Source organism: Ctenocephalides felis, unplaced genomic scaffold (assembly GCF_003426905.1).
Source record: "Ctenocephalides felis isolate EL2017-DRISC unplaced genomic scaffold, ASM342690v1 CF-g0.4_SCAFFOLD_03522, whole genome shotgun sequence".
Classification (NCBI taxonomy): Eukaryota; Metazoa; Arthropoda; class Insecta; order Siphonaptera; family Pulicidae; genus Ctenocephalides; species Ctenocephalides felis.
The window spans coordinates 2,287-16,350 of NW_020539676.1; the positions used below are offsets into that span (position 1 = coordinate 2,287).

Consider the following 14,064-nt stretch of genomic DNA (forward strand, 5'->3'; position numbering starts at 1 on the left):
AAAAAAATTACGAATTTTATAAATTTTTTATGATTATAGAACATGGTCATACTAATCATACTAAAATATTACGGCCTTTTATGTTGAAATTCTGAAAATTTACCAAAGTTTGATATGACATGCATGACAATTGCCTTTTTGCAAATACAGATTTTTTTAAAAAAAAAAAATGATACCCATTTTTATCGGTTATATCAAATTACAAAATATCTGAATTTCGATTTTGCCAAATGGCAATTTAAAAAAATTCTGTTTTTTTCGGCCTAAAGGCAAAGTTTTCTTGCCTAGTTTCAAAAACTCAATCAATTAAGCCAAAAAAGTGAATTCTTAATTAACTTTTTTTATTAATATATATTATATAAATATATATATATTTATATATATATATATATATATGTTATTATTAATTCCTAACTTACTTTATGTTCTTGACTGTATAATTGCTGGCTCCATATATATCCATATCGGATAGAGTAACGCGGTAGCCCTGCGGTCCGCCGGTGAGCGCGAGCGACAGCTTGTCCATGCGGAAGGGCTCGACCGGCGGCATCTCAATCTCGGGGATTCCTGCGGCCAGGTACGGTCTCAGGTGATGCAGCGAATCCTTCAGACAATCCAATAACGCCGGGTCCGACTCTCGACACTGTTTGATGTATTCGGCTGTGGGGAAGAAATAGTTAAATTAGAATGAGTGATTAAGTGATTGAACGATTTATGGCTTATTTATATATCTATAATAATGAGAACTTTATTCAAATAAAATATATACTAGTGGCGCAAATTTGCAAAATAAAAGTAATTATCAATTTTTTTAAGGTATGCCAAGATGTTCAGAAACCTTTGAAACGTAAAGATATACAAATAATTTCATTCCTCGATTTTTGGACAATTATAGAAGTAAGTTATAGAACTTACCCTACGAGAAGTTAATAATAGATAGGTACGAAAATATAAAAAAACAGGATTTTAATCAAATTCTGCATACTAATAAGGATAAAAAACTAAAATTTTGGAAAACAGTCCATGCTTTTTATGATATCTACATGGGGCACAACTAGTGTATCCGCCTAAAAAAAGGTGAATTTTGGGAATTTATATTAAAAAACTACTTTATGAATCATTTTAAAATTTTAGGAATATATTTAAACATGTTTTAAGAATACATAGTAAAATTTTTGAAGAAAAAAATTGAATATTTTTTAAGTTATCGTCGATCTCCAACGGAGCGACAAAAAAAGACCCTTCACTGCAGCAGTGATTCCGGTCTTCTACGTGGATGAAATTTAAAAAAAAATCTCGTTAAACTAGATGATATTGTCTGTAAAATAAACCACGATAAAGAAAAAAACTTGACAAAATGACGGCGTTTTTTAAAAAAAGTCGAATTTTACTCAAAATTTTGGTCGTTTTTGGACTGCCGAAATTCGATTTTTGATCCGATCAAAAAATCGATAGTTCATTTTACGCAGAACTATATATAGAACACGTAAAAAAAATTTGATAGTGATCGGATCATTTGTTTTTGAGTAATGCTTGCAGCAAATTCGGAAAATGCTGTTTCGAGAAAAACGCGATTAAAGATTAAATGATCGTTATAATACATACTATATATATACTGTTTAAATGGCTGTAACTCAAAAACTATTTAAGATATCGATTTAAAATTTTGGTATGTTATTTTTAAAGGTATAACCTGTCGAAATATGGAAAATTGAAAATTCGATTTTTTGAAAATTTCACACTAGTTGTGCCCCTTAATCATGATTCAAATACTAAAATATAGCCACAAAAATAGGCATATTTTTTTTTTTGAGAACCATAGTTATATATTTCACCTCACAGTAAAGAAATAATATACATTATAAATTCATGAAAATAAATGGTCTATTTTAAGGACAATGATTTTCCATAGGTTTATATATATTTTTTTAAATTTTTTAATAGTACCTATAATATTTTCTTAATTTTTCGGAATTTATTATTTTCATAAGTTTTCAGTTTCCTCGAAACAATAAAACGATTTCTGAGTAAGCTATTTTTTCTAACGAGATGCATCAATCACGTGCTTCTTTCTTTTATAAAACAAGCAACTCAAAAAGGCGAAAGAACTCTTTGAGCATAATGTCAACTTTGTTTTCAGAAGTTTTCGCAGTCATTATAGATTTTCTGTAAAGTCACTGACAAACAACGCCAACGATCTCATTCATTAATCATATTTGAGGACCCTTCAGGAAAATACTTTTTAATTCATGACAAAATAATAGTCATCACCTTTATAGTAGTAATATATATGGAGGCTGTAGAAATTATCGATGAACAACTCTAATTTAATCTGGATGTTTTTATCAAATTACTTTAATTCTTATTAATAAACGAATATTTACTTTTGTTTATAATAGAGATACTTTCCATTTTATTACATGACATGGGTTTACTATAATAGAAACAAACACAAAGGTCTATATTAAATAAATCATAAATATATAGTGCTTGCATTGAAAATAATTGGAAATAAATATTTATTTAAAAATGTATGAACTATATCATAATTAACATAAATTTTTTATTTAAAATATAACCGTTGTGGCATGAAATTATTCATCAAATTATTATATAATGAGATATGCCTATCAATTACGCATAAAATAACTATAATAAATAAATACCATTAGCAAAAATAAATGCAATGCAAAAATAAACAATTACATAAATTAATTTCTACATGAATGATCGAATGCTTGATGTTAATTCTAGAAAGTTCTTGTTTGATTCTGCAAAACCACTTGTTCCTCCTAATTATTACAATCACTTTTACAGTTCACTTAAATTACATGTTTAGATATATAACAGCATTATGAGATGAGATGTATGTTCTGATAACTTTTGCAAAAACTACATGTTAAAGTACTTTCGTTTTATTTTACAGCAACAGCGAAAGTATGATTGAAATTTAAGTTTGTAAATTCACTTTTTTCTTAGGTTCTTGCTAAATTAAAAGTATATAAATTAATGCGTATCGATTTTGAAAGATAGGATTTGTAGTTGTGTAGTATCAACAATACGTTGACACTTACAATACATTTTTATAACTGAAAATGGATAAAATGAAAAGCGTTAAAATAATTAATTTAATTTATGCAACGTAAAGTATATTTGTCAGACATCGTATTGATTAATTTTTAGTTTTTTTTTATATTTTTAACAGCTATCAGAACCTTACGTCCTATGGGCTGTTGGGCTGAAACTTCTCCTTACTTCGTATTTTTAGATGGAAACCCAATGGTTGATCTATCCATATTTGATGATTTTTGTTATTAGAATTAATCTAATAGGGCTGACTTTTTATTGGTGCAGCAATGCCGGACAAGGGCTATTTTCACTTAGAAACATATTGCTATTTATATTTCCAAGTGAAAATTGTTGTCATTGCTGCCTGACAACAGGCTGCTCAAAGTGGGTTTCGAACCCGGGACCTCTAAAACAAGTTCCGTCGCTCTTAACCACTTACCTACGGGCGAGCCCAATTTTTAGTCAAAGCAAATATTTCATTTTTGAAATAAATGGTTCTAAATGTTACCTAAATCACTGAATCTCAATTCTTATTGATTAAAGTAATTATGTAGACGTATCGGAAAGTTCATGCAACTTGCCTTAGGGCAAATCGAGTTTTCATTGAAATAAATAAACTACGTACTACGTACTTTTCTTGAATATCAAAAGTCTCGTTTCCTGAGTATGTAAACAAGTGATATTGCATGTACATTTTTCAACAAATCAAGCGTGTACAAATTTAACTACCATTATAAGCAATCAAAAATCTTTTACTCCCATGAAGCAAAAAAATCATTCCCCGCTTCACATAAAAGGACAAAATATAACATCCATCGACTAGATGAATAATTTATTCGTGATTTACGGATTGCGTAGGTTTAACAGAAAAAAAGGCAAAATCGATCATATCGCAATATCCGTATATCATACGAGGCAAATAATAATTTCCCTCTTCGCTTTCTATCCTCATATTTAAAAGCATTAAGATGTAAAATCTGTTCGCGAACGCGGTAGTTAAACGCTGCCGCCTCTAACGTTGCTGCGCCTACCTGTCACGGCTGCCTGAGTCTGCTGCCGGAAGAATAATATGTGCCGCCGGAAAGTAATTCAAATTTAATGCTCTTTGAACGCACTTACACTTGCGCAATCCAAACACTTCCCATCGGAAACAACATATACTGTTCCGGTCTCTAACGTGTAAATGACATATAAATATATTATATTTTACATATCAGTGTGAAGTCTCAATCATCGTGGCTTTAAGTTGATTTTGCAAATAAATTATATAAGGCATCGAAATGAATCAATATAAATAACAGATGTTGAATTAATTGGATAATTTTATTTATTTTAAATAAAAAAACTAAAATGTGTAAATGACATTTTTTCTTTTTTTCCCAAAATTCACTGCCCAGAAGTTAATTATTTAAATCTTGTATTTTTTACTAACCGTAGGTAAGAGTACTCTGATATATTTATTTTATTAATTTTTTATACTTAATAACCGATAGAGTCCACAATAAGAATTAACAAATTAACTACTTTAAAATGTTGATAATTTGGGCTAAATATTTCAATATTTAGTCTCGATTTGACCACGATCTATCCTGGATTCGCGTATTTATGTATTCTTCTCTATCAAATTATTTATTCACTTTTACATTTTTTTAAATCAATTCTTTTTAGAAATTATGTAGTTATTCAGAAATTACAAAATACATTTTAAAATTTAGTCTATTATTACGAGGAACTCTATCAATTTACAAAAATTATTCAAAGAAAATCATTTTTATTTAGTACTTTTTAATTGCAATATATTTCCAGAAAATAATAATCAGAATTTTATAATTAAACTATGAATATCGCCAATTGATATTTGTGGTTTCAACAGAATTGAAAAATGACATGCTTGTCAAATATATTAATTATAAAATTGCATAATAAAGACAATATTATTTGTGATATATGCATTTATGTAAAAAACGTTTAGATAATGTTAGAAAATTTCTGTAAAACTAAATATATAACAATAAAATCTTAATCTAATTACTTTTACAAATTCAAACAACTTTATTTATAATTTTTATCATATGTGTAAAGATGTTTTCTAATTATTTTTATTATTGATGCAATTTACTATATATATAAAACCTACAATTTTTTTCACAATAAAAACATAACAAGGCAGACATTGAATATTTTTAAGAGAAAAGACATCTCTTACGTTATTTTAAAACTGGTTTGCATGAGTTGATAATTAAATAAAATATCAAAAGTGTTAATTCTGCCGCAAGCATCGTGTCGACCTTCAAATTTTAATATTTCATATATTGAAATAATTTCTCTGCTTGTTACAAATATGTTAATGAAAATTTCATAACTGTCTTCGGGTAGGTCATAAAAAAACTAAAATACTACGTAGTAAATAAATGAATGAAAAATGGTAAATGGTGCTTGATTACACTTTTTTATTTTAAATTTAATTGTTTTTATTTGTTTATTATTATTACTATAAATATTTTTACTTTAGTTTCCATTGCCGTATTAATTCTGTATTTTTTTCAGCTATATTGATTGATTACGACCTATTTTGTAAAAAGAAATTTTTATCATAAATTTTATATACCTTAAGTTTGTGTTGGAAAACTCATCTGTATAGTGAGTAATAATTTTCTTTATGATGTCATAAATTCGAAAATACATGTTATTTTATGAGCTACCGTTATGTGCATGTACTTGCTTAATTTGATAGAATCGTAAATTGAGTTTTATATAAAATACAAGCATTAAGAGTTTCACCGGGGAACAAACACACTTAAATATATATATATATATATATATATATATAATATAAATCTGGCAATTGGTTATAAAATTATTAATGCGGACATAATTTTTTTAATATTTTGAAAATTAAAAACATCTAAATACGTACGCGTACTTTATATAGAAAAACGTTACTAAAAAAATGTCAATATATCCGTAATATGAATATTTTGATGAAGTATTAAAAATAAGATTTATTGAGGTACTTTTATTAATGCATAAAACACCTGCAGTGAAATTTTAGTACTTTTGGTATATTTTCAGATAATATTGGTATGTTTTACATAAGTATATCAGGACTACGACATTTTACCTGACTATGATAATTTTTTAATTTATATTTTCATTTACCCAGTAAATTAATTTATTTTTAACTATGCAATTTAATCATCTGCAATTTCACAAAATCATACTCTATTAATTCGGTACTTGATGAAAACGCGTTTAATTCTATAACCAGTCCATAATTATTTTGATGTTAAATTTATAAAATATATAATCAGTACGTAAATTCTATATTAGTTGTAGAATTTAGTTTATATTAAACTCCCACGAATCAATCAAAATTATATCTCTATAAATTATTGCAAATAAGCAATGGGTTTTAATTATTAATTCCAGGGGTAAAATTTGAGTTAATACTGAAAATAATTATTAGTTTTTATATTTTCATTAATAATGATGAGATACGAATTTGCATAAAATCTATATAAATTTTAAATGAATATCAACAGCTTTTAATTTATATTTTAATTATAATAATGTAAAATATTAGTTTGGAATCGAAAAATAATTCATAACTGCCACGTTTACATTGAAATTTGTAAATGATTTTAGTTTCAATTTTATTCAGAATATCTGTAGTTTTTATTTACAATAATCAATATACAATATAAGAATTTAGTAATATTTGCCTTGGCTTTCGTTATCAAAATAACTATTATTATTAATAACTGAATGGTAACAATTTTGTGAGCTTTTATGAGAATCAAACATATTTTTTAACTTTCCGTAGGGTAAGTTATTGTAATTGTCCAAAAAATCAAAATTGAAAATTTTTGCATTTCTCGACGTTTTGAAGGTTTCTGAACATTTTGACATACCTCAGAAAAAATGGATGTGTGTGTGTATAGATATGCTGATTAGTTCTTGGGAAAGGCAGGCCCAGTAGTTACGGAGATAAAGAGCAAAGAGTGCAGAAAATAGAAATCGAGTTTTTGAGAGAACAGAGCATCCGATTTGAATGACCTAAAAACAATCAATTTGTAATGATTGGGAGAAGAGATGATTAGTTTTTGGCGAAGGCAGGCCTAGCCATTTCGAAGATACAGAGCTAAATGTGCAAAAAATGACAGTTTTTGAGAGAACTAAGCGTCCAATTTAAATGATTCAAAGAATTTTCTGCTTATATTAACAAAAAAATAATTCGGATTTTAATTTTAATTCTGACCTAAAGTTCTAATATATTTTAAACAAATAATTGCAATTCAGTTTATATAATTCCTATAAATGTTAGACAATGTTACAATATTAATAATATTCTATTTGAAAACATTAAGTACTCCTAGAACAATTCGTTACGGTACGAGAAGTTCCTGCAATTTGCCTTAAGGCACGGTGCCATGTACCGCACTTGTTTTTTTTGTCATTAATAACTGAATGGTTGTTGCCATTTTGTGAGCTTTTATGCGAATCAAACATTTTTTTTTTTAAAGATTTGAACAGATGTGCTAGAATTATAAACGTCAATTTGTAGCTAGTAATTTTCTCCATTTAAATATATTTCAATAAAAAAAAAAATTATTATATTAAGTAATTAATTATCAATTCCCATGTATTTTCTATCAAATGATCCCTAGACGAGCAAACATAGAGCGCGAGTGTTTGACCTGAAACGCGGTCAGCCTCGTTCAAGATTTCGCTTTCAATAGAAAGTGCATTTGTTCGCTGCACTCGGAGCCACTTTTGCCGGCTGGCTGCCCTCGTACCTTACCGGGTACAATAATATTATATATTACGTCGATTATGCTGATTGATTGAGGAAAAATCGTTTTTATGAGATTCTATTGATTCTGTGATTGGTACTTTCACGTGATTGTTACGACTCGTAGTAAAAGTCTTAGATGCTGTGAAGTCGTTTGGAATTGTCATTTGGTGGTGTATGTTATTTGAATCTTCTACAGAAGTGATTCCCAAACATTTTGACCAACACCCTCATTTCCAGAAAAAATATTACTCTATATATTATTCTCGAATTTGTGAGTGGAAAGGGTTAAACCTCTATTCAAAAACAATATTGACCTAGAATAAATAAACAATATTACGTAATAATAATATAACGATATTGCTATACTAAGCAATAATCACAGTGCTTCCCGACAAACACAAGAAGAATAAGCTACAAATGTGGCTTGCCAAATGGAAGATTTGCATAAATGAAACCAAATCAGTTCATATCACATTTACCCCGAGAGAGGGTTCCAAAACGGACCGTAAAATATCTTGGTCTCCATTTAGACAGCAGACGTACTTGGAAAAACCACATAAAAACAAAAAAGCAGCAAATAATGATCAAAATGAAAGAATTTGATTGGCTACTGCGTAAAAGGTCTAAGCTCTCTGTTGAAAATAAGTTGCTGCTATATAAATCAATCATTAAACCAATCTGGACCTACGGAATTGAGCTCTGGGGACGTGCTTACAAATTAAGTATAGCTATAATGCAGAGAACTCAGTCAAAAATTTTACGTACAATATACTTAATTCTTCGTGGTACGTTACAAATGAAACCATTCACAGTGATCTCAACATGAAAACGGTGCAAAACTAAAATTTTACAACTAATATCGAATTTACGTACTGACTAAACTTTTAAAAATAACATCAATATAATTATCGTGATTTCATGAAGTAGAATTTATTAGAGTATAATTCAGTAATCAGGCAGATGATTGAAATGTTAAATAAATAGTTAAATAGAAATTAATACACTGGGTTAATGATGATGTAAATTATAAAATCATCATTGCCAGATCAAACCAAAATATATTATACGTTTGCTATTGATTTTTATACATTAGTTTTTTACTATTACTTTTGTACTAAATTCCTTTGTTAAATTTTAGAATATTATAAACATTCTCAGATAAATTTGAATATTGAGTAATAATGATTTTGAGTACTAAAGAGTAACAAAGTTATAAAATGAGATTGTTTTTTATCAATTAATTTTTAATAATTACTAAACAATGTATAATTTTATTGTGTATATTACCAACTTTAAATTTAAATTCCTCACAGGCATTCCAATCGAATATTGCAACATATCATTTAATCATTTTACCATATTACTCAATAACAAATTAATGCTATAGTAATGAAATTAATTTAATTTAATTAAATTCATCAAATTTAATTATCACAGAGACTTTTTATTTTATAGGATTAAATACCAAATGTCTACATTTATAATCTCGATCTACTTATTCTTTACCCTTGGGGTTTTGTCGACTTCTTCAATTTACAGTTTTAGTCGAACATCGTGGCAGGAATAAATAAATCTTGCCAAGACATAGGAATCTTATATAGACTGTTCAATTAACGAGATAAATGATTAAAGATAGAATTCCTCTACGTCTTAGGTTTTAAATAGGACGTCTTGTTAGTCACTTTGATGACAAAAATAGTGGTAAAAGTGGGAGAGCCACAATAAATAATTATTACAATATTACAATACTATCATATATGATATATCACATAAAAAATTTAACAAAAATAATGCAACGTCTTTGTGTAAATGAAATTCTATAAAATAAAATTATAAGTTTTTTCTTATTTTTCCACTGACGATCACAATCTTTTACTACTTAATTTTCTCCTTTTAAAATTTCAATTCCACTTTAAAAATTAATTAAATATACACGCAGTATCAACAAGAATTATGTAAAAAGTGGTAGCCTACTACTCCTACTAGTAACTAAAAATTTAATTAAATTTTATGCAAATAAATGAACAAAAACATATGTTGTTGTGGACGTCATTATTTTGGTTTAACGATTATATGAGAATATGAATACATATGGGGGTTGGTTTTTATTTTTATATACGTTTTTTAACTCATAATTAAAACAAAACAGACATGGAACAAAATTATACACGTTCATTATAATGTGGACAGATATAAAAGAATTATTTATGAATATATTTTATGTTTCAATATGTACGTGATTATATCATATTCATGTATTCAAATCAAAGTTATATAATTTCATTCTTTGAATTTTATTTTTACATATTAAATACAGAAAACGATTAAATTAATGGGTCACTTTAATTAGTGTATAATAGAGAAACATATTGAATAAATAATGAATTATAATAAAAATAACTTATTTAAAAAATCATTATGTAAGTTTGTCATCTTCAATACTTCAATAAAATATATATTTCTGCATATTGCGTGAGAATGTTATCTATTCTTTTGATTTTTTTTTTAAATTAGCGAACTACTTCTTGATAGTTAATTTATTACTTATTGATTTATTAAATACTAATTATTAATTAAATTACTAATTATTTAATTACTTATTAATTTAACTAAACATAATATACTTTTATATGATTCTGTGTTTTGCCTAATAATTTTATATATTAAACTAAATAATAAATATTAGTAAATACAAGTATATACAATGATAAAAAATAATTACTTGCTTCGTGAATTATTTTACTTTAGATGGAATATCAATATTATTAAATTCAAAAATTTTGTACTTAAGTTGTCACAATGCACCAAAAAATGCACTTATAGAATAATATACAATATAAAAATTACAAAAAATGTTCTAAATTAAAAATAATTAGTTCCAAAATAATGAATGAATATCATACTTTTTTTCTTATAGTTTATTATTGAAACAAAGAATACTCTTAAAGTTGTACTTATATTTTTCAGATTGTCTAATCAAAATTATTGTCTAATAAAAAAAATTAAAACAGTTTTAGAGGTTTGGGGTTGGTATAAGAGGCATCATTAAATATTAAAATTTATACCGTAATTATCAACTTCCCGTAGGGCAACTTATAGTAATGGCAAAAAAAATCGAAAGTGAAAATTTTTATATATCTTTACTTTCAAAACCTCCTGAACAATTTGGCATACCTTAGAAAAAATCGATGTATGTGTGTGTGTGCGGACGCAAATTTTCGTCGACGATTTCGGGAACACCGATCACGGATTTGAATAATTCAAAAAACGTTCGATTCGTATTGATAAGGAGACGTGCTGATTAGTTATTGGCGAAGGCAGGTCTAGCCGTTCCGAAAATACGGGGCAAAGAGTGCCAAAAATGGTAACTCAGTTTTTAAGAGAACGGAGCGTCCGATTTCAATAATTCAAAAACATTTTACAATATTTATTAAACTGTGATATAATTGATTTGACATATGAAGATAAATTAACATATTTATGGAAATGACTTGAAGTAAATAATATAGTTGTAAAATAAAAATAAATTGAGAAAAGTGGATTTAAAATAATAACAACATTTTGGTTTTGAATTTTTTACCACAAACATTCAATAATATAGTTGTAAAATAGTAATAAATTGAGAAAAGTGGATTTAAAATATTAACAACATTTTTGTTTTGAATTTTTTACCACAAACATTCTTTACCACAAATATTTGTCGCAAATTATAAGTAATTAACAATATTGAAAATATTGAAAAGAAAAATACTTTATTTAGAAAACGCACGTTGTTTTAAAAATATTGTATTTGGGTAAAAATTATATTTTATCCCACTTGTCAGAAAACTACCAGGGCAAACTTGAAAAAAAATTTTTTTTTTATTTATTTATTTATGGCTTTTAATCTAAAAAAAGTTAATTTTCAAAATCTGACAATTTATTTTTGATGTTTGTTTTTTTACTTATTTTCATTTCAGGATAGGTGTCAAAATTACCATATGGTGAAAAAAATTCTTATATTTTAAGTCATGTTCAAATTTTTTTTATTAAAATTTTAACAGTGATTATAATTATAATTTTTGTACTCACGTTGATCATCATCACAAAACACAGCAGCTGCAACAGCAACAAGAACCACTATTTGTTTAATCATTTTGTAAATTTTATACTAAAAGTCTTTCTATTCTTTGAACTTCACTCAATCTTAACCAGATGATTTAAATTTAAATACTCTATATATTTCTCTATCAATAAATCATAGATTCGTCTATATTAGAAATGTAAATGATAACAAAACCGATCGACCTGCGTCTCGAGATAGTTTCAGGTGTACGTGAGAGATTCAATGAGTAAGGTGCACCCCACTTTGCGCTTTTATATCGCTGACAATCGCGTTAAACGGCAACGGCAATTACTTCATACGGGCCAGGTCTTTGGTGTTTTGCCGGACTACGATGCTCTAGGTTTGGGGAAAAACGTCAGAGAAATTTTTATTATTGTCTAATAGTCAGATAAACAGATTTTGTAGAGGTTGTAGGTTGTTTAGACAAATGCGGGTCACAAAACTCGATTTTTTTTTTAACAAACCCTATAGAATAACTCCTGAGGTGGATAAAAATGCAAATAGTAAACTGAAGTTATACTTACAATTATATAGCTGTTTTAGCAATATCTTAGGAATATTGTATATTATTTAATTAAATTATTGTTGTCTAATAGTCAGATAAACAGTTTTTGTAGAGGTTATAGGTTGTTTAGACAAATGCGGGTCACAGAACTCTAATTTTTTTTTTTAATAAACCCTACAGAATCCTGAGGGGGATAAAAATGCAATTAGTGAACTAAAGTTATACCTGCAATTATATAGCTGTTTTAGCGATATCTCAGGAATGTTGTATATTAATTAATGACGTTATAGTTGGGCATTGGTACTCATAGAACAATAATAGTACTTCATTGAATTCATTTTTGTGATGTAAGAAAAGTTCACTAATTGATTTGTTTTTAACTTCCCGTAAGGTAAGTTATAGTAATCGCAAAAAATCGAAAATATTTTTTTTATATATCTTTACGTTTCAGAGGTTTCTGAATATTTTGGCATACTTTAGAAAAAATGGATGTATGTGTGCGTGTGTGTATGTGTGTGCGGATACAAATTTTCGTCGAGGATTTCGGGAACACGGATGAAGCGATTTGAATAATTCAAAAAACATTCGATTCGTATTGATATGGAGACATGCTGATTAGTTTTTGGCAAAGGCTGGTCTAGCCGTTCCGAAGATACGGGGCAAAAAGTGCCAAAAATGGTGACTCATTTTTTAAGAGAACAAAGGGTCCGATTTTAATAATTCAAAAAACTTTTTACTTGTATTGACAAGATGAAGAACTGGTCAAATTTTCATAAAGGAAGGTCAAGCGGTTTCGAAGATCTAGTAAAAAAAGTAAAAAAAAATGCCATTTGGCGGTCAAAGATGATCATTAGACATATGCACATCAAATTATCAGATATTTATAGAAATTTTAACAATAAGTATGAATTTTGTTTACATTCCTATAAGTTTCGTACCAATGTTTATGCGTTAGATGGCGACGCGGCGAAAGCTTTGAAAAAAAGTTCAGAATTTACAAAATATTTCAAAATCAACTTTTCTTCAAAAAGTCTTTTTTTAAAAACAAAGTAAATTTTTGTCAAAAATTTATAGTTTCTCAAAAATCTAATTTTTAGAGTAAATTTTTTTCAAAAATGTTAATCTTTAAAAAAAAAAATTGGTACGGGAAGTTCCAGCAATTTGCCTTAAGGCACGATGCCATGCGCCCCAGTAGTTCTTAAATTTTGCTATCTGTCTTCTAATATAATAATTGATTAACAAAGACCAGAATTTCAATTAGCTTTAAGATTTATACATTCTCCATAGAAAACAGTTTTTGTATAGTACTCGAGCAGTCTAGACGGTTCTGCTCCTTTATTTTCATCTTAATTGACAATTATACGTATTTTGAGAAACACGTTCTGACGAATTGTCCATAATTACTTGTCGCATCAATTATTACTTCGACTAAAATTGTAATTTGAATATGAATAAATATCAAAATTTTATAGAGATATGTTTGTGGTATAAATAATTTTTTTGCTAGAGTTTGATCTGTTAGAGAAAAATTTCTTAGAACATGTGTACCGATTAAGTTTTATTTTTTAAATATTATGATAATTGATTTTT

General features: G+C 27.3%; 1 protein-coding gene across 1 annotated transcript; it reads right to left on the reverse strand.

The window, feature by feature from the left end:
• Positions 1-419: 419 nt before the first annotated feature.
• LOC113382625 lies at positions 420-12,178 on the reverse strand (the record flags this gene model as incomplete). Its single annotated transcript, XM_026620880.1, has 2 exons — positions 11,936-12,178; positions 420-660 (listed from the first exon to the last, which is right to left on the reverse strand). Coding segments are annotated over exons 1-2 (305 nt in total), but the record flags the coding sequence as incomplete, so codon positions are not given.
• Positions 12,179-14,064: the final 1,886 nt, after the last annotated feature.